This window comes from Pyrgilauda ruficollis, unplaced genomic scaffold, assembly GCF_017590135.1.
Source record: "Pyrgilauda ruficollis isolate IOZ18807 unplaced genomic scaffold, ASM1759013v1 scaffold2, whole genome shotgun sequence".
NCBI classification, from domain to species: domain Eukaryota; kingdom Metazoa; phylum Chordata; class Aves; order Passeriformes; family Passeridae; genus Pyrgilauda; species Pyrgilauda ruficollis.
This window is the reverse complement of record NW_024519206.1, coordinates 23,069,068-23,092,078: the sequence shown is the minus strand read 5'-3', so window position 1 is coordinate 23,092,078 and position 23,011 is coordinate 23,069,068. Positions and strand designations below refer to the sequence as shown.

At 40.0% G+C, this 23,011-nt stretch overlaps 1 protein-coding gene across 3 annotated transcripts in view; it reads right to left on the bottom strand.

Moving 5' to 3' along the window:
* The window catches only part of LOC121353143 (myosin VIIA and Rab interacting protein), a 207,506-nt gene that overhangs the window by 36,428 nt on the left and 148,067 nt on the right, over nt 1-23,011 (bottom strand). For all 3 annotated transcript variants that reach the window (XM_041466727.1, XM_041466730.1, XM_041466728.1), the window contains exons 4-9: nt 18,162-18,298; nt 15,438-15,521; nt 14,758-14,855; nt 14,350-14,430; nt 12,634-12,783; nt 160-337 (exon numbers count right to left, since the gene is read on the bottom strand). In XM_041466727.1, coding sequence (XP_041322661.1) covers nt 160-337; nt 12,634-12,783; nt 14,350-14,430; nt 14,758-14,855; nt 15,438-15,521; nt 18,162-18,298 — 728 coding nt within the window. The remainder of the gene's footprint in view (nt 1-159; nt 338-12,633; nt 12,784-14,349; nt 14,431-14,757; nt 14,856-15,437; nt 15,522-18,161; nt 18,299-23,011) is intronic.

Here is a 23,011-nt window from a genome sequence, read left to right as displayed (position 1 = left end):
TTGTGACACAGCAACATCAAATATACATTTTACATTTGACCTCTGAAAGCACAAAGGTCAGCAGAAATGCCCCAGAGAAGGTCCTTGCTTTAACTTGTATTTATTCCACATGTGAGTGAGAACCAAAAAAAGAATCTTATTCGTACTAGAAATATTTACTTGTTTCATTTAGCCTGTCTACACTCTTCCAGCTGGGTAAAGCAGAGTGCTTGTGTTCCTTCTGCTTCCTGGACTGTCCCTTTTGCTGCCTCCCAAGAGCCTCGGCCACAGATGATGCAGGGTCTTGTCCTTTACTGGCCATATCTTCACTAGCCAGGGAGAATGCAGACTGAGACCTCTGTGGGATTAAAAATCAGAGAGTGAAATTTAAAAACAGAAGAAGTTAATTGTTCAACTCTTTACCATAATTAGTATTCAGTTATCCATGGAAGTGTGGGATCTGCTAACATCACAAATAGGATTTAATGTATTCAAAAGTATTCAGCATTAGATTGCTTATTTATGTGCATTTCTGATGCTATGCAAAGAGGCAGGAAATTGTTTATACTACCATGGACCAGATGGAGAGAAATAATTAAGTTGAAGTTGTTGGGAATGTGCTTGGTGAGGACTGATATCGAACTGCTTTGACTCAAGTTAGCCAGAAAGGGATCCCATTGTGGTGAGACATGAAGATCTATTGTTGGCTCAACAGGCCATCTGGTGTAACAATTTGCAGAAGTTAAAAATTGAAAAAAAAGCAAACAAACAGCCTGCTCCCCAGAAACAGATATGCAACTCAACTGATTTAAATGCAGAATTCTGTTTGCTAGGACATACATACATAACACCCAATATGCTGAGCAGTTTTATTCCATCTTACTAATGAACTCAACTTAGCCTACAATTGCACATCTGTTTAATTCTAGGAGAGTCACATTTCAAGGCATAATAAGATAAAATACTGTTGTAATTGTTAATTAGCCTGACTGCTACTGAGGGGGAAGGGACCTGCCTTTGTTTCCACATAAACAGATTAGACATTTTAGTTTTGACCTAGGCACAGAGAAGTCAGTCAGTTACAGAAGACACATTTAAATTTGGCCCGTTTTAAAACGCTTTGAGTCCTAGCAGTGTCCCGCTGATTTCAGGAGAACTGACACTTGCATATCAAATCACAGATGTAGTTGTAGAAACAAGGCTTTCAGAGCTCAAGTCAAGTTGCCTTCCCAGCAGAGTCAGCAGAAGACTGTATATGCCAGGTTTTCAAGTGGTTCAGCTGCTTTGCACAGGCCAAGCTGGCACTCCCAAATCTTTGCACATTTTTAGTGATGTTCAAATTACAAATAATTAACTTAATCTATTACTCTCAAAAGGGCCAGTCTTTGCCTGCTCAGAGGTCTGCTTTGCACTGGTGCAGGTGAGGTAAAGGAGAACTTGACTTTCAGCTATTTTCAAGTCCCTTAAATTCCCAGGACAGCATAAGCATTGCTGGGAGTTCTGCTGGCTCGAAAGCCACACTTATACCACTATCTGGCTGCACCTCCTCTCATCTGAAATGCTCCTCTCTGGGACCCATGTACCATGCCAGAAGATTTAATTAACTGCAAATCTTCCTGTATCCTTGGCTCAATAGTGAAAGGAAACTCAATTAAGCACAAGGGTTTAGTTTGGCTTCTGAATTGATGAAGAAAAGCCAAAATTATTGCACTAGATATTTTTTATATTTTCTATAACCACAATTTTGTTAATCTTGTCCATACAAAGACACAGGTCCTAATATGATCCATTCGAGTGTTTCCTTTCAGATTTAGTGCTATAACTATTCACAACAAGTTTGAAGTAATTTTACTATAGGGAATCTTTCAGGCGCATCACTTTTCCAAGTCAGCCATATTCAAGTGTGTTCCAAACCTTGAACTAGCTCTTTCACTGATCAAGATCATCTGAATCCTTCTTAACCATGAAAAAGTAATAAAATAAATAATTTAATGCAATGCATACAGGTACATATATTGTTTCACTATAGGGAATTTGCTCATGAACTTTGATTTCATCCTGGCAGGATATGTGGACAATATAAACAATTCTGCCACAAATTTGCCATCTGAACTGTGCTGAGTTTTAACTGTGCTGTGGTTCACTCCACTTCATTGTAAAGCTAGAACTACCAAACTTGCCATGCTTTCAATAAATTAGGTCTGGTGTCTGCCGCATCTTTGTGAAATCTTTGTGTTAAAGTTGTTACATACTGGAAGCAGCAAGTTGTTGTGGCCGTCTATCAATATTCTCTCAGGGCACATTCTTCTTCCATGTACATACAGCAAACATGAGAGATAAGAGATGCTGAAGACCCAGAAGAAGGAATAGCCTACAGTTCATTTAGTGGTCTATTTTCCCTTATCACTCAAAGAACTGGATCTTTAAGAAGAAGAATACCAGGAAGAACTTAAGTAGTCTGTAAAAGGATAACTGAGACTCTGATAACAAAAGTTATCTTTAAAGATTGAAGTTCGACAGCTTTCCTGTTTTGTTTAAATGGCAGCTTGTGTGCCTTCTCACCATTTCATAAACATCACAATAAAGTGATGCCATGGCAGTGATGGCAGCATCTGCTCTTTGCTCTCAACTCACCTAAGACCTGTCAGCAGCTTAACCCTGACAAGGCAGAATTTGGCAGGGGCTGCAAAGCCTCCTGAAGGAGCTGGGCACTCCTGCCCCCAGCTGATGCTTTGGCAGCAAATCTGTGGCCAGCAGTGGCTGAGCAATTTAAAGCCAGCTCAGGTGCATCCACACTATAGGGCAGATAAGCTTTCAGAGGGACAAGGAGAGACACAACAGCTTGAAGGATTTAAAAAGGAGAAGATGAACAGCCTGAAGGATGAAAGGAACTGAAAAACAAGGAAGCACAGAAAAGAAAATGGACACAGTCCCATGTGGTGTGGTAGCCTAGGATCTGAAATAAGCTCAAACAAACAAGCTTACCTAGCAAAAAGCCAATTTTTTAAAGTTGTGTGCTAAACTTTTGAGTCAGATCAGAGGGACACTGCTCTCCACAGTTTGCAAGGTCTCTGTGGAGCAGGAAATTGGTATTACACAGGAACTACTTCTAAGAAATTTTCCCAGGAAATCCAGTTAAAATACAGCAAGGGGTAAGGCTTGTGGTGCCTCCAAAGCTTAGCTTGAGGCCATCCTCATTATCTTTCTACACTTTGTGTGACTTTTTGATAAAATCTGGCTTGGAATGCACTGCTAGATGTACTACCTCTTCTCACTGAAGATGGTTCAATGTCACAGAAGGCTCAAGGAGAGAAAAGTAATGTCATGATAAAATAGCTTGGCTGCACCCCTACATTTAGGCCCTGAAAAAGGAAAACGCTGTTGAACTTGCACTCTTCACTACTACATTTGCAGGTTTCTGTAGTTCTTGTATCTGGAGAGATTGAAATTATCAAGAAGTATCAATGTTCTAAGAAGCTCCAATTCAGAACATATTAAAGTAGAAGATTAGGTTATTTCTTGTTCTGAAATTTAGTTTTAGGTATGGCTGGAGGGAGAGATAATAGAATTGTGTTTTACTCAGACAAGCAGGAGTGGAAAGAAAGCATAAACATTCATCCCTGAGCAGTTCAAATCACCGGTAGCACTGATAATGACACAAAAAAGGAGTGTCAGTAGCCAAGCTTGGTGTAGGAACAGGACAGAGGCACATCCTGGCATGAGAACAAACCAGTCTAAACTGCATTTTTCAGAGCACAAAAGCAAATGTTTGCGTACAAGTTTATCTCCAATCAATTAGCAGCCCAACTCATGACTCTATCTGAAATGCAAATAACCTCAAGACCTCCTTTTGTTGTTTTTGCAAATCAAGAGCAAATTACAAAGTTAGTTATTTGGAGTGAGGCAACACAGCAAAAGCCCTCATCCTGGCTGGCACATTTGCATCAACTTAAACTCAGCCAGCACCACTAACTCCCCAGCCCTAGAGCTGCAGCATGGGCTATGTCCTCCTTCCCTGTGGGCGACTTCACTGCTGCACTGACCTGTGCAGGCAGCAGAAGCACACATTACTGTGCTGCATCAGTGCCTCTCTTCTTCACAGAAGTAACAGCTCATCTGTAGAGCCATAGGGGATATGTTTCCCTTGGGGACATTTGTATGGGTAGCAAAACACTGAAAATAAGGGAACAGGCTTGAGAAATCTGCCTGGAGGCTGATGCACTATGTGGTTTCTCTGTGAATGGATGCACGCAGGTACTGGAGGTAAGGCTGGCTACCTTGATAGGTTCTTGGATTGGTTTGCTTTGGAACAACTGATTTTTACTGACCAAATGAAGGAACCATGTCCCTCAAGCTTTGTCAACTGCCTACATGCTTGGACTGTATCAAGATCTCAGGGCAGCAGAACCCAAAGTATCAAAAAAATATACAGGAGTCTAGCTATAATTTTCAAAAGAAGGCAGGAATGTAGGAACTTTGGTTTTGGTTTATAAAGACATGAGATGTCAAGAAAGGAGCTAAAGATACTTGCTGTATTTCCTAGCCAGAAGTTCTGCTTCCTCAGCAAACAAAAACTCCAACCCATCCGCCAAGTGCTATTTTAGGTGTGTTTATGTGTTATAAATGACAAGGCTGCCCTGTACGTTTGCAGTCGGACACTGCTGGTTTCTGCAGCAAATCGGTGCATCAGCAGATGGCACTGCAGCCCCGCAGATCATCTGATCATTTGCTGTGCTCTGCACACACCCCACAGAGGAGGTGCTGCATGCTGGAGTGCTGGGCAGTGCAGCACAGCTCACAAAATACAGCTGGGGTACTGACATGCACTTCTAGACACTTGAGTTAGATGAGTTCCCTCCAAATCTTGCCTAGTGGCTCCTCCTGTGACATGTTTGTTTCAATTACGGACACATTACTATCCTGGTTTGTTTTTTTTTTTAATCCCTCTTCATGGATTTCTGTTGCACATTTTTTAATGTCTGGATGGAGAGAACTCAGCCTTCATTTTTCACTGAACTAGAACTAAAAGGAATCATATTATTCATTGATGGCCTTCAATAAAAAATTTTTGAAAAAGACAAAGTGGTTTCTGAAGATTAAAGAAGCAAGGAGTGAATAGAAAGCAATCCCATCTTCCATTACTTAATAAATACAAATATTCCATTTTCTATCAGTAACAATTTACAAGCTCACTCTGCTGAACACTGAATAAATAAAAGCAAAACAAGTAACCAAAAGCAAGAACAACTTTATAAACCATTATAAAGAATATTGAGTCTAATGTTGATAATCTATAGATTCTTACCTTGAACATTCTTTACCTTGCATTATATCGATGCATATTGTTTAGAGAGACAACATGAAGATTTTGCAATAAAAGATGAAAAAGTTTGGGTTTTCACCAAAAGATGAAAAAGAGTTCCTCTTTCTCCTAAAGAAAATCCAAAATGGTAATTCAAAATAGGTCCCAAAAGTATGTGATGGGACTTCACAACTGGGTCATGCATGTTTTGCCCCCACTTCCCTTCTATTTCACCCTGCTTCCACCCTTGCATTATGCTTCAGTCTGGTATAACTAGTGAAAGAGTAATCTATTCTGCAATTATTTGGAATAGATCAAGGACTCTCCCAGGTCCAGGAGGGACTGGGAATCCTGGGTGCCATAGGGCAGCTGCAGGGTCCCCACAGTAGGAGCTCTTGCAGGCAAAGGGACCTCAACACCTATGCTGAGGGCAGGTACCTCTGGATTTGGGCAGCACCCTGAATCCTGTGCTGGGCAAGCTCTGACCTGAGTGGCAGCTGCTAAATTGGGCTTTGAGGAGTACCTTGTTTATTCAGGGAATCAACCTAGAACTGACACATAAACCCAGATGACTTAAATGCAACCTTATTGATTCCCTTTCCTCTCTTGCAAATTCTGCAGCTATGCCTGCCAGTGGTGCAGCAAATCCCCTTCTCAGCTGTGCTCTGTGAATATAATCAATGCACAGACAGAACCAGTAGGTCTGGTAGCAAATACAGTAGCAATCCCTAAGCATTAACAGTTTATGCATCCTTTGGTAAGAAAACTCCCACACCAGGAAGGAGACAGTATGAGCTTGCAAATGATGCCACTCTGCCACAGCCTATTTATCCTGGAAGTGATTTTTGCTCTGCTCAAATGTATGCAGTCCAGACATCTAGCAGTGGGAGTGAAATACCAAGGGTTTCGAGCATCTGTTCCTTAGTTAATCTTGTATGTGGCAAAGGATCTGTTAACAACCTTCTAAAAAAGGGCAAGAACAGGCAGATGAATAGAAGATTTTCACACTCAATTGAAAGAAAATTTCCTCCTAACCACCCCTTGTGGATATCCCAGCCATCAGGGCAAACCCTTGAACAGCAGGCTGGGAGAAAGCAAAGATGACTGGTCCCTCTCCAGCAAAAGCCTTAGAACATATGTCCTTCAAGGGTCTGCCCAAGCTGGCTTTTTGTTCACTAGTGACAGACATATCCTGGCTGCAATTGATTGTTTCCATACTTCTACTGGCCTCTTAGACATCTCATTCTCTTAAAAGCAGTGTTCCCTTAAAAAGCATTCAAAAATAATGATTAACTTATCTGGAATGGGTCTGTTAGCAGGATGAATGCACAGCTGTGTAGTAATATGTAGAGCCATGTTTGGGTGCACATTTATTTTGGTTCAGTTTGGATTAGCTGACCTTGATTAACCAGATGTAGAGGAGGGTTGTAAGGGAGAGAGACAAGAGGTTATTCCTCAACAAACCCACTGCTGGTGGGCATGCCAGTAGCTCTACACCATCACCTATAGTGTAAAAAAAAGGAAAAAAAAAAAGCTGGCCCCACATGTGAAAGTGCTACTGCTTTGTTTGCAAGGAATTTGTAAGCTAATAATAATGGATATTTCATATTGATCTCAGAATATGAGTATAAACATCCCTTTATTGTACTTCCGAGGTTAACAATTTAGGGAAGCGCTAGGAGCATAAAATACCATAGTTGATCGATGTAATGAATTTATGTGAGCGGGTCTATAGAAGTTTGTGGAACAGAGGCTGATATACCAATGCAACTGTAATCCATGCAATGCCTTTACAAGGTAACCTTATGCATTTAGCCATTACTGCTCCTCACATGTTCACCCAGAGCCCATTCTTTTTCCCTCCTCCCACACTTTGAATGTTGTATGATATGTCCTGAAAAACCTAAACAAATGATACTAAAAACAAACAGGGAAGACACTTCCCTGTCTGAGAGTTCAGTTAGTATCCTGTGGTGAAAGTATTGCCATTTTACTTGCAGAAGAGAAAGAGGAACAGCAAAAGCCAGATCCCTGGTTCTGGTGTAGGACAGGAGGATTTTGCTTTGCTAGCATGCCTCTCTGGAAGAGTGCTTGTATATAGGAGGGTAGGGGGAGGAGGTGAGTTGGCACCCATGTTTCAGGTCTAACTGCAGCCTTACACATAAACACACTTTTTTTCCAAGTGAATACTCTTCACTAAACACATTATTCTTTTTTTCCTCCATCTCTATGTGTCTCGGTTCCCAGCGCAACATTTCATGTCCTGTTCTGATCCTCATTTACAAAGCTGCTCTCAGCACAGCACTCGCTCATCAGAGAGAATCACTGTATGTCCTCCTCAAACACCAGACAAAGCATTAAGTGTTCTGTGTTTATTCACTTCTTCCTCTGGCAATATACACCCTGATTTAATCTAAAAATAAAGTAAGGTTTGTCAGGCAGCCCAGGTCTGAGCATCACAGGTTTTAAGTTCTGCAAAACCCAAAATTCTGCAAAACCCAGGAATGTATTACAATAGCATCTTTAAAACAAAATGAAGCCGAAAGAACAACATAAGAGCTTAATTATTTGGAAAATTACATTATACAATTACCACCCTTCTCTGTCCTTTCTCCTATTCCCTTTCATGCCTTAAAACCTATCTTGGTTGGCTGACAGTAAGCACAATGCAGTTGAATGTAGGCCTGCATGGGCTCAATCACGTACCTAGCATCCAAAACTGTCTTGGAAGTTTGTCAGGTGCATGGATAGTACTGTGAAACAAAAAATCAGTAATCTTATGCTAGAAATACATCTCAAGAAGAATTACAAACTCAAGCTACACAGACAACTTTGAAAGGACAATCCTGTAGTGTTTAGCCTTGCACTGATTATTTAGCGACCTGAGCCTTAAAATCTGGCACTAGTTGCTGAGTCAGAATCACAGACTAGTTGTATCCTATCCTTCTGCACTGGAAGGAGGCAAATCAACCAGATTACCATGGACAGAGCCTTCTTAATCTGAAATCCAGATTGTTTTTGCAGTGAGATTACAATGTTACAGTGCCACTTGTGGAGTCAGCAGATGCCAGTATTATCTGTAACCTGGAAAGTATTTAGAAAAAGTTGGATCTTCAAATAATAAATATTAATGAAAAAGACACATTATTTTCAGAACACCAAAAGCTTTTCCATCTCAAAATGCACTGTTCTTTCCCATTCTGTGCAAAGAAGATTGTGGTGCAGTTGGCTTCTTTCAAATGAAACAATACAGCAAATAACCCATTGGGATCCAGCTGATGGGCTTCTGGATAAATGCACACCTGCCTCACTGGAAGTAGGTCCCAGCAACACACGCCATGCAACCTTCTGATGCCAACTCCTGTATAAAAGTTAAAAGCTCCATCTTCCCTCTGACATGACACATTTATTTATTAGACATAAATATGATGTTTCTGATGCAGTCATTGACAGGTAGGAACTGATGTCAGCTGGTACCTACAGTGCAATGCCTCACTCATCTGAAATCACTCTCCCATCGTGCTGCATGACTGCTAAACAGGGTTCCTCCTCAAAAAGGTTTCCTTCAAGCACTTCTGTTTGAGACAAACCTTAAAAGGTACAGAGCACCTGCAAAACCTCCAGGGATTTCCAAACCAGTGCTAAACCTCAAGCTTGTGGAACCTTCCTTTTCTTTAAAACAAATCAAATGGAGAAAAAAAATCAAAAAAAAGAAGGAAATATAAACAACATACAGTACACTGTGGACCTTAAAATTAGCTTAACCAGTATATTTCTTCTTCCCCTGAGATGCATCATAATGTGTATTTAATGAAATCCTCCTTTTCCCTATATCCCTAGCTGTTTTATATACTATAAATTATGGATGAGCTTCTGTTTATATATGCAATCTTTATGCTGTAAAATAAAGACCACTATTACAGCACTTTAAACACACCAGGGTGCCTTGACTCCATCAATGTTTAAATAGGATACAATTTGCCAACTGGTCATTTACTCTCTGGCTGGCAGTGATGTATGGCAGGCAAACTGGACTGAGAGAACAGAGAAGCATCCACCCATTGCTCTGCACTCCTCCTATCCCAACACTGCACAGCCTTTGCTTAGTGGTAATGAGAAACAGATGGTGCCATCCATCTCTTTTTATGAGATGAGGAAATAAAATATTCAGCCCTGTTTCACTATTTTTAGCCTGGGTGAAGTTTCTCAAAGGAATCTAAGAGGGAAAAAAAAGGAGAAGAGAATGTCTATAGCTATTAGCACACCATAGTACTGCAGTTAAACAACCAATACTATAGTTTGGAAGGGGGAAGTGAGGAACTTTAATAAATTTAATCACTTTTTCAAAGTAAATGGTTTTGGATGAGCAGGGAGGTAATGCAGGGCTTCCAGAGACCACTGGAAGTTTCTGGCTGGTATGGATGAGCTGCACATAAACAGCTGTGATAAAAAGAAAAATTGCTTGGCAGATGAAACCACAAGGTGATATCTGGGTTTATTACAGCACCCCCTGTCTCTGTAAGAAGTGACTTTGGTAATAAAAAGCAATGTAACAATAAACATGGGTTTCTAAAGGCCACTGTTACAGCATGCAATTGTCCTGTGTTTTATATTATTAGTTTCATTGCGCTAGCAAAAGCACATGTATTATCTTCTGCACCAGAAGACAAAAAAAATTCCTCTAAGACAAATTTTCAGTTTTAAATTATGAAATTCTGACTGCCTTAAGATTTGCTATTCTTACCTCCCTTTCCCCTGCATCCCTGTCTTTCTGTTAATCATGTTTCTTCTTTTCTTTGATTTAATCTGTCCTGCCTTTGCTAATTTGTTAATCTGTATACCAAAGAAATACTTGAACAGGGGAAGTTCTAAGTTAAATAACCTTTATTGGGAAACAGGTTCACGTACCTAACTCTGACACAGTAATAGTCTCCTTGGATAGCTTTGATAGAAAAAAAAAAAGAAAACTTGTTTATCTTCTTTCTTCCCTTTGGATTGTGGTGGCCACTGTGTCTGTCCACAAAAACCTTGGTTACACTAGAACACCTGTGCTAATAAATCTGTTGCAGCAGACCCCTTGTTAGCTGTGGCGTGTACTATTATTAAAAGGTTTTTATCATTACAGGCAGATCTCTGCCTAAACTAAGCCATCACACACAGGTCAATATTAGGATGCACATACGGAAATCAAGTTTGGGGTTTTTTTTGTCAACTTAATGTCATCAATTAGGAACTAAGAAAACTTCACTTATTGTAGCGGAATCCAAGAAGATTTGCTGTTACAGACTTGGACTCAAGAGTTCCTGGGAGGCAGTAAGGAGCTTTGCCTAGAATGGGCATAGGGCCTCTCTGCCAGCTTCTGTAGAAGCTAGGTTTTGTTATGGAAAGAAAAAAAAAAATTGCAATTCTTTTGTCAGAAAAGATAACTTTGTCACACAATATACAGAAGAGAAAGTGATGTGGTTTAGTCCTGCAAATCTACTGACAGATGCATGCTTCCCATTTGTCCTTAATGAAAACGAAGTGGAATGGAAAGCAAGCTCAGAAAAGGAATTTGAGTTGTTTCAGCACTGTTGATGAGAATCAAGCAGGCTGTAAGTGCTCTACATTCACTCTACACAAATTGCCTTTCAGTAGACTTTCCAGAGACTTTAATTGTGGTATCTAACAGCCTAACAGAAGTGCTACTCTCTTAGCTATGGGAATGACAGGAGCTATTCTTCCTTTAGAAGGGTGTGTGGTCATACTAATAAAAATCTCCTCTATTCAGAGAAGAGCAAAAATAAACATATACACACTTCAAAGGAGAAAAGAATAAGATAACACAACCCTAGCAAAGCAAAAGGCAGAACCTAAATTTATAGGAGAAATGAAACAAGTCACAGCAGATGGCCAAATTCATTCATGTTCCTTAAAACACTCTGGGAAGACAGTTGGAACAAATGGTGAAAAATGTGGCAAAAGACCCTGTACAAAGAGGTAGAGTGTCCTTATAAAACACTGTACACATCTGGATCTCTAGTACTGACTGATGGCTACAGAGGTTTTGAAGTTGTTTGTACCTTAGAGTGACATTTCTGCTTCTCCAGTGTTTTTCACAAAGAGTACTATTATTCAAACCAATAAGCCTCCCTCTGGCAAAAAATCAGGACTAAATTGTTACTTCAGAAGAGAATTTCAAAATGTGTTGAGTTCAAAGTTAACTTTCCAAATGCAGAACAGGCTTCTGGTATAATGACTGAGGATTTGAACAGCCTATTTCTCTGAGTCCTGTCCTTAAGAAAGAAAACTCATTTGAGTCAGACACAAAATTAAATCTCTCTTTCCTGGCTGTTATATTCCACAAACAACTTGCCCAGGAGTGACAGAGCAAAGCACTTAAATCATTCTCAGCCTAACTTCTGATCACTTATTAACAATGGGACATTACAGGCAGTAGCCTTTCATTTTGCAAATATGCAAGTCTGTATCTCAGCAACTCTGGCCCACAGTCAATATTCTGGCATAAATCTGTTCTCACTGGGAGAGTAAGTGAGCAAACTTAGCTGGGAACTAGGACATAGCCCACGTTCAGTTCTGGTGGCTCTGCTTAGTGGGGGAGAGGTGGTTACTGGAACAGCAGCAGGACATTGGGAGCAGCAGCTTAAACCACAGTGTCAAAATGCACTGGAACTGACTCATCTGTCACTGTCTTCCCTCTCTGATTGCCAAAGTGCTTGTCCAAACCTACAGCTTATTTCCACTGCTTTTTACTTGCTGCTCTTTTAAAACTGTTACTAATGCAGCTTGTCAGATTTTCTTCAGCTTTATAGCAAGAGATAAAGACATTATGCTGAGAAATAAGTGGAAGGAGGAAACACTCTTTAGTGTAAGACATAAATGGTGCTTTGCAGCTGAGTTTCCTTTTTTGTTGCTGGTGGTGGCTGTTTTCTGTAAGATGGCTAAGGAGAAAAAGAAACATTACAGAAACCTAACTTTATACAAAAGAAAACATAACACTCAGCGAAGACTTACATAAAAGTTAAGTGAGCAGAAAAACTGTTTTGGGGAATAAACACTGAAGCATTGAGTCCTGTTAGCATTCAAATCAAGCAGTGAGACTGCTCATATCACAAACTTCGTCCTCCCCAGCACAGTCACCAAAACAACTCAATGTCTGTGATGTACCTCCATGGCCCGTGGGATGTTAGGAGAGCATGCAACTGAGTGACAACTTGTCCAGACACAGAATTAATGCTTGTTCTCTGCAAGTCTCTGTGTTACCATTCCAGGCAGCAAGTATACTTATCCAAGACTGCAATCTTCTGGCTTTGTGCACCAGAAAGCATGGATAGCTGTGCAGTGCCACTCACCCACAAGGTGTAGGAGCCCCTGCGGCTCCCTGGGAATGTCAGCATGCTCTGGTCCGAGACAGCGCCGGACGCCAGGCCGCTGCTCCGCGACGGCGGCCATTCCACGTCGGCTTCGGCCTGCTCGGGTTTGCTCTTCTGCTTCTTTATAATCTGCAGGGTAGGGGAGAAATGGGGTGGGAGGGGACAGAAAAATGCTGCTGGGGAAATACTGTCTGAGCCATAAGGGGAAGATCTAAATGAACCCCATCTTAAGGCAATCTCCCCAGCAAAAACATTTGACTTTCCCTTTGCTCTAGCTCAGCTCATGCAATTACTTCTCATCTGAAGTCCCACCGCTTGCAAGCACATAAGCAGCGATGCAATATATAACAGTGCCTGTAGGAATACCAGAGGTGAGTTACATAAACATAGAAACCTGTTGCTACAGTAACACTTTAGCAGCATCTAAGTGTCAAGTAATTTCTCAGACAAGACTTTTTGCCAAGAAACATAAGATACCAGATATGAGGGGAATTTCAAAGGCTCCCATGACATGCAGACACATTCTAGTGAGAACGAAGAGGTCTAAAGTCTCTAGACACTATTTTTATTTTTGAAAATCTACACCATCTTAAAACAGAGAGAGATCATGTCTCCCTACACTGACAGATTATATCCTGCTACACTTAATTTCCACAACTGAAATGTAAGATATCTACAGGACATTATTCTATAGCACAAAAAATCTTGTTAGGCAGCTCTTGACAAAAACAGTAGCAATTCAAGCTTGGCTGAGAGAGGCTCTGGACTATGAAACACCTGATAAACAGACTTACTTGATAGTCTAATGTCACCCATAAAAAAGAAGGCAGATTATTTTCCAGTGAGCTGCTGCTCTTCTGGCTTTTCTCGACAGTCTTATAAACAACATGTTCCTCTTCTGGTCTGTGATCCATACACTCTTAAATGCCAAGCCTATACAAAGATGTGGCACCTAGCTTATTTCACATGGAAGGAGACTAACTTAGCAGAGTGGTTACTTCACTGATCACAGGACCTTAACAGTGCTCTGTTCAGGCTCATCTTGACTCTGAACTGTCCAGACAAACTCAAGGGGTATTTTTTCCCTCTAGCCCCCCACTTTCATTCTGCCAACCAGGAACTATGCAGGGAGAAGAATGAGCTTTACTTAAAAAGCCACAAAATTCAGACATGGCAAGGGTTCTGTGATTTTTGAGTGTGTCTCTCACAGCATCATTAAGAGAATTCTGTGTTAATGATTGATGTTGTTTTCTCTGAACATGTTGCAGATGCAAGGTTCAGTAGAGGGTATGGTCAGAAGTCATACTTCTTTAGGCTGGCAAACAGTATCCTTTGGGAAGTGATGTATATGGTGGAGAGCCATAGCTCTTGACATTAGAAAACTTTGTGCCTGTGGGGAAGTGAAATACGCATGTAAAATCCCATCAAGCAAGAACCTTCCCTTCCAAGAAAGGGCATCACAAACCTCAGGGAATGGTACTTCTCAGCTCTGAACATGCAGGACATCAGGTTAGGCACTGGATTGATTTTACTTATAAACTGATCTCTCTCAGACATAGCTGATGATGTCTACACTGTCATAGTTCATTTACTTTACTTTCTACTTTGATGTCATTCTTTTTGTTGTTAGCAGTGTTTGATCTCTAAAACATTGTGTTTTGGCTATTAAACATAAGGGGAAAAAGCATGCCATACCTTCTGCACAATGGTTGTGGCCAGCTCTTCTATGAGGTCCTCCTTGTGCTCCTGCAAGTAACAAGCTTCATTCTGCTTGTCCTGCATGAAAACAGATACCTGTATTTGCAAAAATCACATAAAAACAGCCTTCCCAGAGAAAATGTATAGATTGGGATGTGGGTAATATGCCCTATTGGGCACTGTGGGAAGAAATGACAGGCACTTAAAGTGCATGTCACCTTCTGAAATGCAATGTGCATCTTGGATACCAAATCATAAAACCCATGCCCAATTCTTTATGTATATCATGAGATAGTCACTACTTCATCATGTTTTTGTTTATATCTACTTGGTTTGTACCACTACCAAAATTAAAAGAAACATGATTGTCCTATTTAAATTAATACTTTTTTTTGAAAGTGTTACCAGGCTGTCACTGTAGGTCTCTGCCTTAGAAATAGCTTCTTCCACTGCTTCCTCTGCAACACGTAAGGCCACAGCAAGGGTATCCATCATGCTGTGTCCTAGATGAAGAATAAGATAAAACCACCATGTTCTTTATATATGTACATTTTGCATAATGAGCTCCAAAATTCAGACTCATATTCTGGACACATATTCAAATCTTAAATTGTTCATGAAAAAGTTATTTCCTCAATCCATAAATATGCACAGTAAAATAAAAAAGAGAAATTTGTTGCAACCTCTAAGTTTCTGCTTAAATGTAAATCTTAGATACAATAAAACATGATATATTTTATGTTGCTTATTTTAGACTGCAGCAAAATAGTTTGGAGGAAATAACTGAAAGAAAATTTGTGAAGTTCCTATAAATTTAAGAAAGAGAATGAAAAAAATATATGAGCACAGGAAAGGAAATGGGAGGGAAGTAACAAAACTTGAACATTAAGAAAATCACACTAGAATAGGTATGTAGTAAGTGTAATGCTGAAGCAACATGCCCCAGCATTTTAGTGTCTTGCTGAATGGTTCAGCCAAAATATTGTTGGATCTGCGGACAAGACTTCCTAGCACTCTAAGCTACTTGTCCAGTAATTCAAAGTGTAAGCACTACTTTTCAATCAAATGAGATTTTAGCAGCATACCTTCTGTCTGTTGGTAGAAGGTAGAGTCACTGCCACAAATGCTTCCTTCATTCTCAAAGCTTCCTTCACACAAACTTCCTTCTGCTAAAAAAGGAGGACAGAATCATGTGTTACTATAAGAAGTACCCATTAACAACCAAGGCATTATTAGATTAGAATATTCACTCAAGATATGGTGGCACTGCACACAATGAGGGATAACTGGAAAATTCCTCCTAGCTGCTGCTGTTGGATAAATCATGACTGCAGCAGCTTTTGTACAAAACATGACTGTTTTCATATCAAAGACTTCTCATTCATTTTGAATAGAAAAAACTATTACTACAGTAAAAAAGATAAAAAGAAGCTACCAGGCAAAAGTTAAGTACAGGGAATTTGACTTTACTATGACATTTGGTGTAGAAATAGATTCTACATTTTAAAGGGCAATGCTGTATAAATAAAGCAAAACCCAGACACCTATACTAGTATTTATCTTCAAAGGGAAAGAAAGGTTTACCTAACAGTCACAGGGATAGCAGAAGAAAGTTAGCAATGACATTTAGACTCAAAGGCCTTCCTTAGAAAGGTCTCACCTGGACTGCACATGCCACTGCAACTCATCATTGTATCATTCACACTTCCATTCAAGCACCCATTCACTGAGACTATGGTTCAAAAAAGGCAATACATCATATAAAAGTTCAGAAGCATCCCTGGCCACAGTTTTTACTTCCATTGTCCCACTTCTGCCTTGTTAGAAATGTGGTTAGTAATTCGTGGAAATAAAAGATGTATAAAATATATATGTGTATGAAACAGACTATTGGTACATAAAGTGGGGGAGAAATCTTTCCTCAGGATGGTGAAACCGCGGCAGACGGGCAAGGAGGCACTGTGACATTTGCATTGGAAGAGAACTTCGGCTACACGGGAGATGGGCATTCACGAAGGCATGTGCCCAGTGACACCAGGAGATGATGGCCGGACAAGATGGACATCTGAGATAACCAGGGCCATCAGCACCTGCGGACTGAATGCCCGATTCCGGGAATTGGGGAAGCACATTGTTCAATTCCCGGGCGAAAGCTTTGTGCAGCCTGGACCGAAGAAAAGACGGAACAATTTGTGGAAATAAAAGACGTATAAAATATATATGTGTATGAAACAGACTATTGGTACATAAAGTGGGGGAGAAATCTTTCCTCAGGATGGTGAAACCGCGGCAGGATGGTGAAACCGCGGCAGACGGGCAAGGAGGCACCGTGACATTTGCATTGGAAGAGAACTTCAGCTACACGGGAGATGGGCATTCACGAAGGCATGTGTCCAGTGACACCAGGAGATGATGGCTGGACAAGATACACATCTGAGATAGCCAGGGCCATCAGCACCTGCGGACTGAATGCCCGATTCCGGGAATTGGGGAAGCACATTGTTCAATTCCCGGGCGAAAGCTTTGTGCAGCCTGGACCGAAGAAAAGACCGAACGTGAATATGAAGACTTCGAAAAGAGACAAAAGGAGTCTGCCGTGGGCGAATTAAAATGTATAAGAACCACGACCCGGGAGCAGCCAGTGTGGACGAGGGGAATTTGGTGCGATAGAGGCCAAATTCACGTTCACCCGTACCACCGTCTGGGGGTGTTACGCTGTCCGATTGATGGTGGCTGTCGGGACTGTATTACGGTTGCGAAATAAATTTTAGTTTTAATTATTAAAATTGGCTATTTTTCATTTTTCATTTATAACATGCCTTGACTGAAACAAGATTTGCTTGTCCTCATACATATTGTTCTCAATTTTTAAGGAAACTTCTAATGAAATATGAATTTCGTACCCAAAAAGGAAAAACGCTAATAAATCACAGTTTAGTAAATAGGTTGCTCATCCCTAGAAGCTTTTATGTCAATTTTCATAATAAACACCTAAAATTTCCACTCAGGACTAGAAGCCATCCTATACATTTTCAGAAAAAGACAAAGGAAGGACTATAGAAAAATTACATTCTATTTACAAATTTTGAAAGAATTACATGAGTAAATTGTCTGGTGCAATAAATCCAATAAATGTCAAACATTCAGCTAGTTGTGTTCTAAGTAACTTGCTGAAGTTAGCAGTATGACACCAAGCTCCACTGCTTCAAACCCATTTTCTGACTCTAATCACTCTTCTGTGATGGGTGGGGCATTAGAACAGCATAGTTAGCAGTGAATTGTGTCATCACTTAAATGGTTGATCCAATACTTTATCAGTGTCTTTTATCTATTTATAAACATTAACACAAAAATAAAATGTGGCCAGTTTCAGATCCTTAAGTATGTAAAGAAATGTCAGTTTTGGTCAACTTGGACACTGAATGTATCTCATGTTAATCAAATTTTGCTTCAAACACTACAGGAATACACCTATGGCCAAATGTTGAACGCAAAATTATTTTCTTATTCCTTGACTAATCAGAACAGTGAAAAATTTGGGGACACAAGCTAGAATATAAACTGCAATTTACTTTATAGACAGTTCTTCTGTATCAATGACACAATTAAAATTAAACATTATTTGAATTCTTAAACAGCTCTCTAGGCACTTCATCCTTTTCTCTCTCCACTGAGGTATTTCTTTCGCAAACAAGAAAATTGTGTTTAAAAAACCCTCTTGAAATAATCTCAGAATTTCCATTGTCTCAACTTCTGTGTTAAAGTAGATAAGAATAAATCTTACAAGAAATCAACACAGCTGTTCTTACCTATTGCATCAGGACAAAGTCCACTCTCCAGTCTATGCTTCTTGTACAAGTTCTTCAGGACCTTGGCACTTCCAAAACACTTAAAGCGGCTTTTGACATTATTATAGTACCAATCCAGAGACTGGGTCCTTAGGAGCCTAGAACAGAAAAACAAACTACATATTTGGAATGACTGTACAACAAATAAAAGTGGGAAAAAATATTTTAGGCCTCAGATCACAAACCTATTAATTTCTGGATACTTTTTTTATTGTTTGTACTTTGCAAGTGTCTGGTATACTACAGCAAGGAGAAAACCCATTTACTTATGGTTAAGCCGTAAGTAAATATCTTTTTCACATTACTCAAGGGTTTATTTGGTTTTGGTACTATCAGACTAGGTGGTGCCCCCATTTACATTATACTGCTCAGCTACAACCTCTTAAAAAATACAAACAAGCCTTGGAACAGCACAGAGCTTAAAAACAGCCTTCATTTACACAAATTTACAGATAAAGTAAGAACACAAGCCCATCAATGTGCCACAAACCCCCTCATTTATATAAAAATGCATCACTGCTTTTATCTGGGGAAAACAATAGAGTAAAAAAGCCTAACAGAGGACCTCAAAGCAGAATGAGCTGCAGTTTGCTCACTCACTTTCCACAGGAAGCATCACTGACAACAGTAATTCATCTTAACAGACTTGTCCCCAGAGCTCAGACACTTTATAAAGACACAACATACTGGCAAGCTCTGTATTGTTTCCAGTGTGGCATGTGGCAACTTGCTTCACCTATTCCTCCTGCAGAACATGGAAAGAACCTGTGCCACATTCCCAGGCAAAAACAGCCTCAGGTGACCGCAGGGTAACCCACTGCAGACCTGTACATTTCCTGCTGAGAGCGTCACTGGGGGGGATCCTAGGGTTCCACCTATAAATTAAAACTGATTTATTCTTAACAGCAGATTTAGGAGAACAGAAGGCTAATGACAGTACCCAGTGTCAATATATGAACCCCTAAAGAAATTCTGTCACCACCAGAAGGGCCAGACTCTCAGCATTTCCAAACTTCAACATATTCAAATGATTATCTCCATTTTTTAAACCCAGGGCCATGTTGAAAAACAAAATAAAATTACAGTCTCACTGTCACCTTTACATTTTCCTTCAGGGACTCTGAACTTTTCTTTGTGAAGTGCAAGGCAAGTGACAATGCACAATTTTTGTTTTGTCACCTACTGACAGACTAGAAATGTAGTTCTTAATCAGCACCACCAAACCTCAGGAGATTCTCAGTAACAAACAAACAAACATGCCGAGTCTGGGGTTCAACTACTTGTTTCCAGTCTGAATTCAGACTTTTAAGATAAAAATGAACATCCACTTCATGAAAAGCAGAACATCATGATACAGTCCACTTGTCTGCCATCACCAGAAAGTGCTTAGTAGCAAACACCAGCAGTGGGAAATTAAAAATAAAAACCACTGAAGCCTATCGTATTCAAACTGTGAACCCTTAAAGTTTCATTAGCTGCTCTATTGAAGAAAAAGCTCATAATGGAACAGAAGTCTCTTTTTTCTGCATTCTGTCTCAGCAAGTAGATGCAGGAGAGATGTTTACAGATAATGAAAGAATATTAGCCCTTTAATATCTATTTGTACAGTAATATCCCAAGCCTAACTATGATTCCCAGGAGTCTGATTAGTTCCAATACTCACTATTCTACAAATATTACTAACATGTGACAAGGACAAAAATCCTTTTTTATTTTTGGAAAACATCTTAATATGTGGTGCACAGATGATTCTGATGAAACACACAAACAATGGGAAGGATGCCTTGGCCTGTCTGTGAAGAACAGGGTTTCTGAATCCCCATAATGATGCCACCAAGAGATCTGCTATGATGCCTGTTCAAGACCTGACCCACTGACCAAATTGCTGCTGGCACACTGATTTATCTGAACAGAAGAAAATTTCTCTCCCAAACCTGCAATTCTTTGGCGTTTTGAGAATCTGCCTCCTTTGTGGGCAGGAAACAATTGCTCTCTTGTAAATTGCATCAGAATGCTGTCTTCTGCTTGCTGAATTTCATTCACTTTTGTCCACTGAGTTTCTACAGAACCTGACAGGGTAAGATTTCAGTCAATATTACAGAGTCACAATCATCATGAAGTATAAAACAGCATGACTGGGTTGAACTGGCTTAGCAGGAGCTATTGACCAGAAAGGATGCTCTCCTGCCCAGTAAATGCAGTGCTCTCCAAGCTGTCCACAAAAAAGTATTGCAGCACCATCACCACTAGGGGACTCACAGCACTGGGAGTCCTCAAATGCATTGTTTTAGAGCTTTGAAGATCCTTACCAACTCCCTCAGCATGTTTAGCAAGTAACTTCAGCTGCACTAGCTCAAAATGCTAAACTTGTAATCTTGGAAGCCAAGTAGACCAGGTTCTTATTCAGAGTGACAAGATTTAAAAAAAAAAAGGGAGAGTCACCTATCTTTGAATGCTCTGTGTGAGTTAGGATAGCCAGTTATGAATGCTGACCTGGCAGCCTGGGAAAACAAAAGATGTGATTCATTGCAAGTTTGCTTCCCCATCTTTTTCCCTGTGTCACCATGTTTTTCTGGGTTTGATCAATACTTTTCTGTATAAATGCAGAAAGCTAACAGCACTGGTTTGCTTGAGGAGGTGAGAATGCTTTGCAACTAAACCAGTTTTTTTATTTGTAATGATAACATTTTCTGTATGTGAACTTGGAAGAGTCAAAAGGATAGAGATTATACATCTCAAAGCAACTGTGAAAGGAGATGCTTGCATCTTTGTACTAGTTAATCTGGTGTAAACACAAGGATTTTTTTTTTTTTTTTTTTTAGATTTCCTCATTGCTGCAGGATTAACACTTTGTGAGTAATCTAATCATCTCATGCTTCTCTCCTATGAGCTGGAGAGCTACCAACACTCCAAATCTATGCCTAGGTCCTGAACATGTTTTATAACAGATTACAATGCCTCCTCTAAAGCTTTTCAGCCTCTTAACTTTCAAATAAGTCACAATGTCCCTGCTGATTCCTCCTACGGAGAAAGGATTTGGAGAAGAGAGAACTTCTCTTATAGATACTAAAATAAAAGACTCACTCAAAAGAGAAATAAGAGCATTTCCACCTCATTTCAAAATCCTTTAATGCTGACCTATATTTTAAAGCTGTTTGCTGCAAAAGCGGTCCATGAGTCCAGAATAATGAAAGTCTATGACAGCGCTAGCATTAAATTGTTGGAATGAAACACTTCCCTTATTATCTTTAACAGAAAGTGGGCAAGTTCTCTCTGTGAAATAAAAATTCACATTTAAAGGATATTAGTTGTCTGCATTTTAAAGAAGCAGGACTGGTTGAAGCCATTTTTTTCCTCTTTCTGTGCAACAAAGACTGTTCTGTCTTTATTGACAAATAGCTTTAAACACTAAGGACATTATTTATGTTATATAATACTGCCATGGATTTGAGTTGCATTTTGAAGTGCTTTTGGCAGAGGACAATACTGTGATTTTAAAATTCTGTCTTATTAGAAAGTGTGAAAGCCAGGAAGATGCTTTTGATTTAACATTAAAACTTGAACAAGTACTATAAAGCTCCTGTCTCTTTTTTAGCGCCACAATGTGTTTGTCTTAATCAAGCAGCACCATAAGAAAGGGTTAAGCCCATTAAAATCTTTACAGTTTGTATCCAGTACACTTCTCACCTCTTACCCAAATAGTGAAGATCTAGCATTTTCTTCAGAAAAAAAAGTACACCAGCTGTACTGGGAAGTGGGGACATGAACCACCTCCCTCATTGTTAGTGATGATCAGAAGACAATCACATAAAAGACATCACTGACAGTACTCAAAACATAGGAGATTCCTTAGTGACTGATTTACCAGTTTAATTCTTTTTTCTTCTAAAAAGTTGAGAGGTTTTACTTGGTCTAAAGGCAATATGAAGCTTCTGCAAGTACTTTTCTCTACAAGGTAGTACCAATTTAATATGTATGACCTTAATCTCTTTTCGTAATACAAGCTGGAATATGAAGAAGTGCTTTGTAACAATATTTTCCCTTGTTTTCATTTTCCCATGAACTTTGTGAGAAGTTTCCCCCTCCACCCCAAGATGAACTAGTCACTTACTGAGCTGCAGTCTAGTTTCTCTAAGTCAGGAGGTGCTTCCTGAAATCTTACAAACACTTACTTCATTTGTCAGGGTGAACACATAATCACTTGGATTTTCCTTGCTACTGACTTTCAATGGATAATGAAGCCTCCCTTTTTAGCTTTTCGTACCTGTGTTAAGATATCTTCTTATAACAATGATGTAACAATTTTTTAAAATTAAGAAAATTTAAAAGGCCAATCAAACCCCTCCCTGAAATACAGGACTATGGACAGGTCAGAATTGCTGCTCTGTGTGAAAGCTCCAAAGCACAACACAACCACATCAAACTTAAGAAATATTAGAAATGCAAATTGTCAGCAGAAAAGCAACATCAATGTTTAGTTTTCACTCTTTGAAAGCATTCCCTGGGCTCACTGAACTGCCTGGAGGCCCAGCCAGGAGCAAAGTGATGGAGGGCTGGGAGCCAGGAGAAGAATGACTACTGAGCTCTGTCAGAGCTGGGACACCGGTGGACATGACTCCCCCAAGAGCAGACCTGCTTAGCCATTTGCTGGGCTGGAGAAAGAGCCATGCTGCAGTTAAACATTCCTGCCTTTAATCCCAATGTTTCCCCCATAGATGGGTGACTGCTGCTGCGGGACTGACATCCTTGAAGCCTTGGCCCCTCCTGTGGAACTGTACATCCATCTCCCCCTGGCTGCAACAGTGCCATGT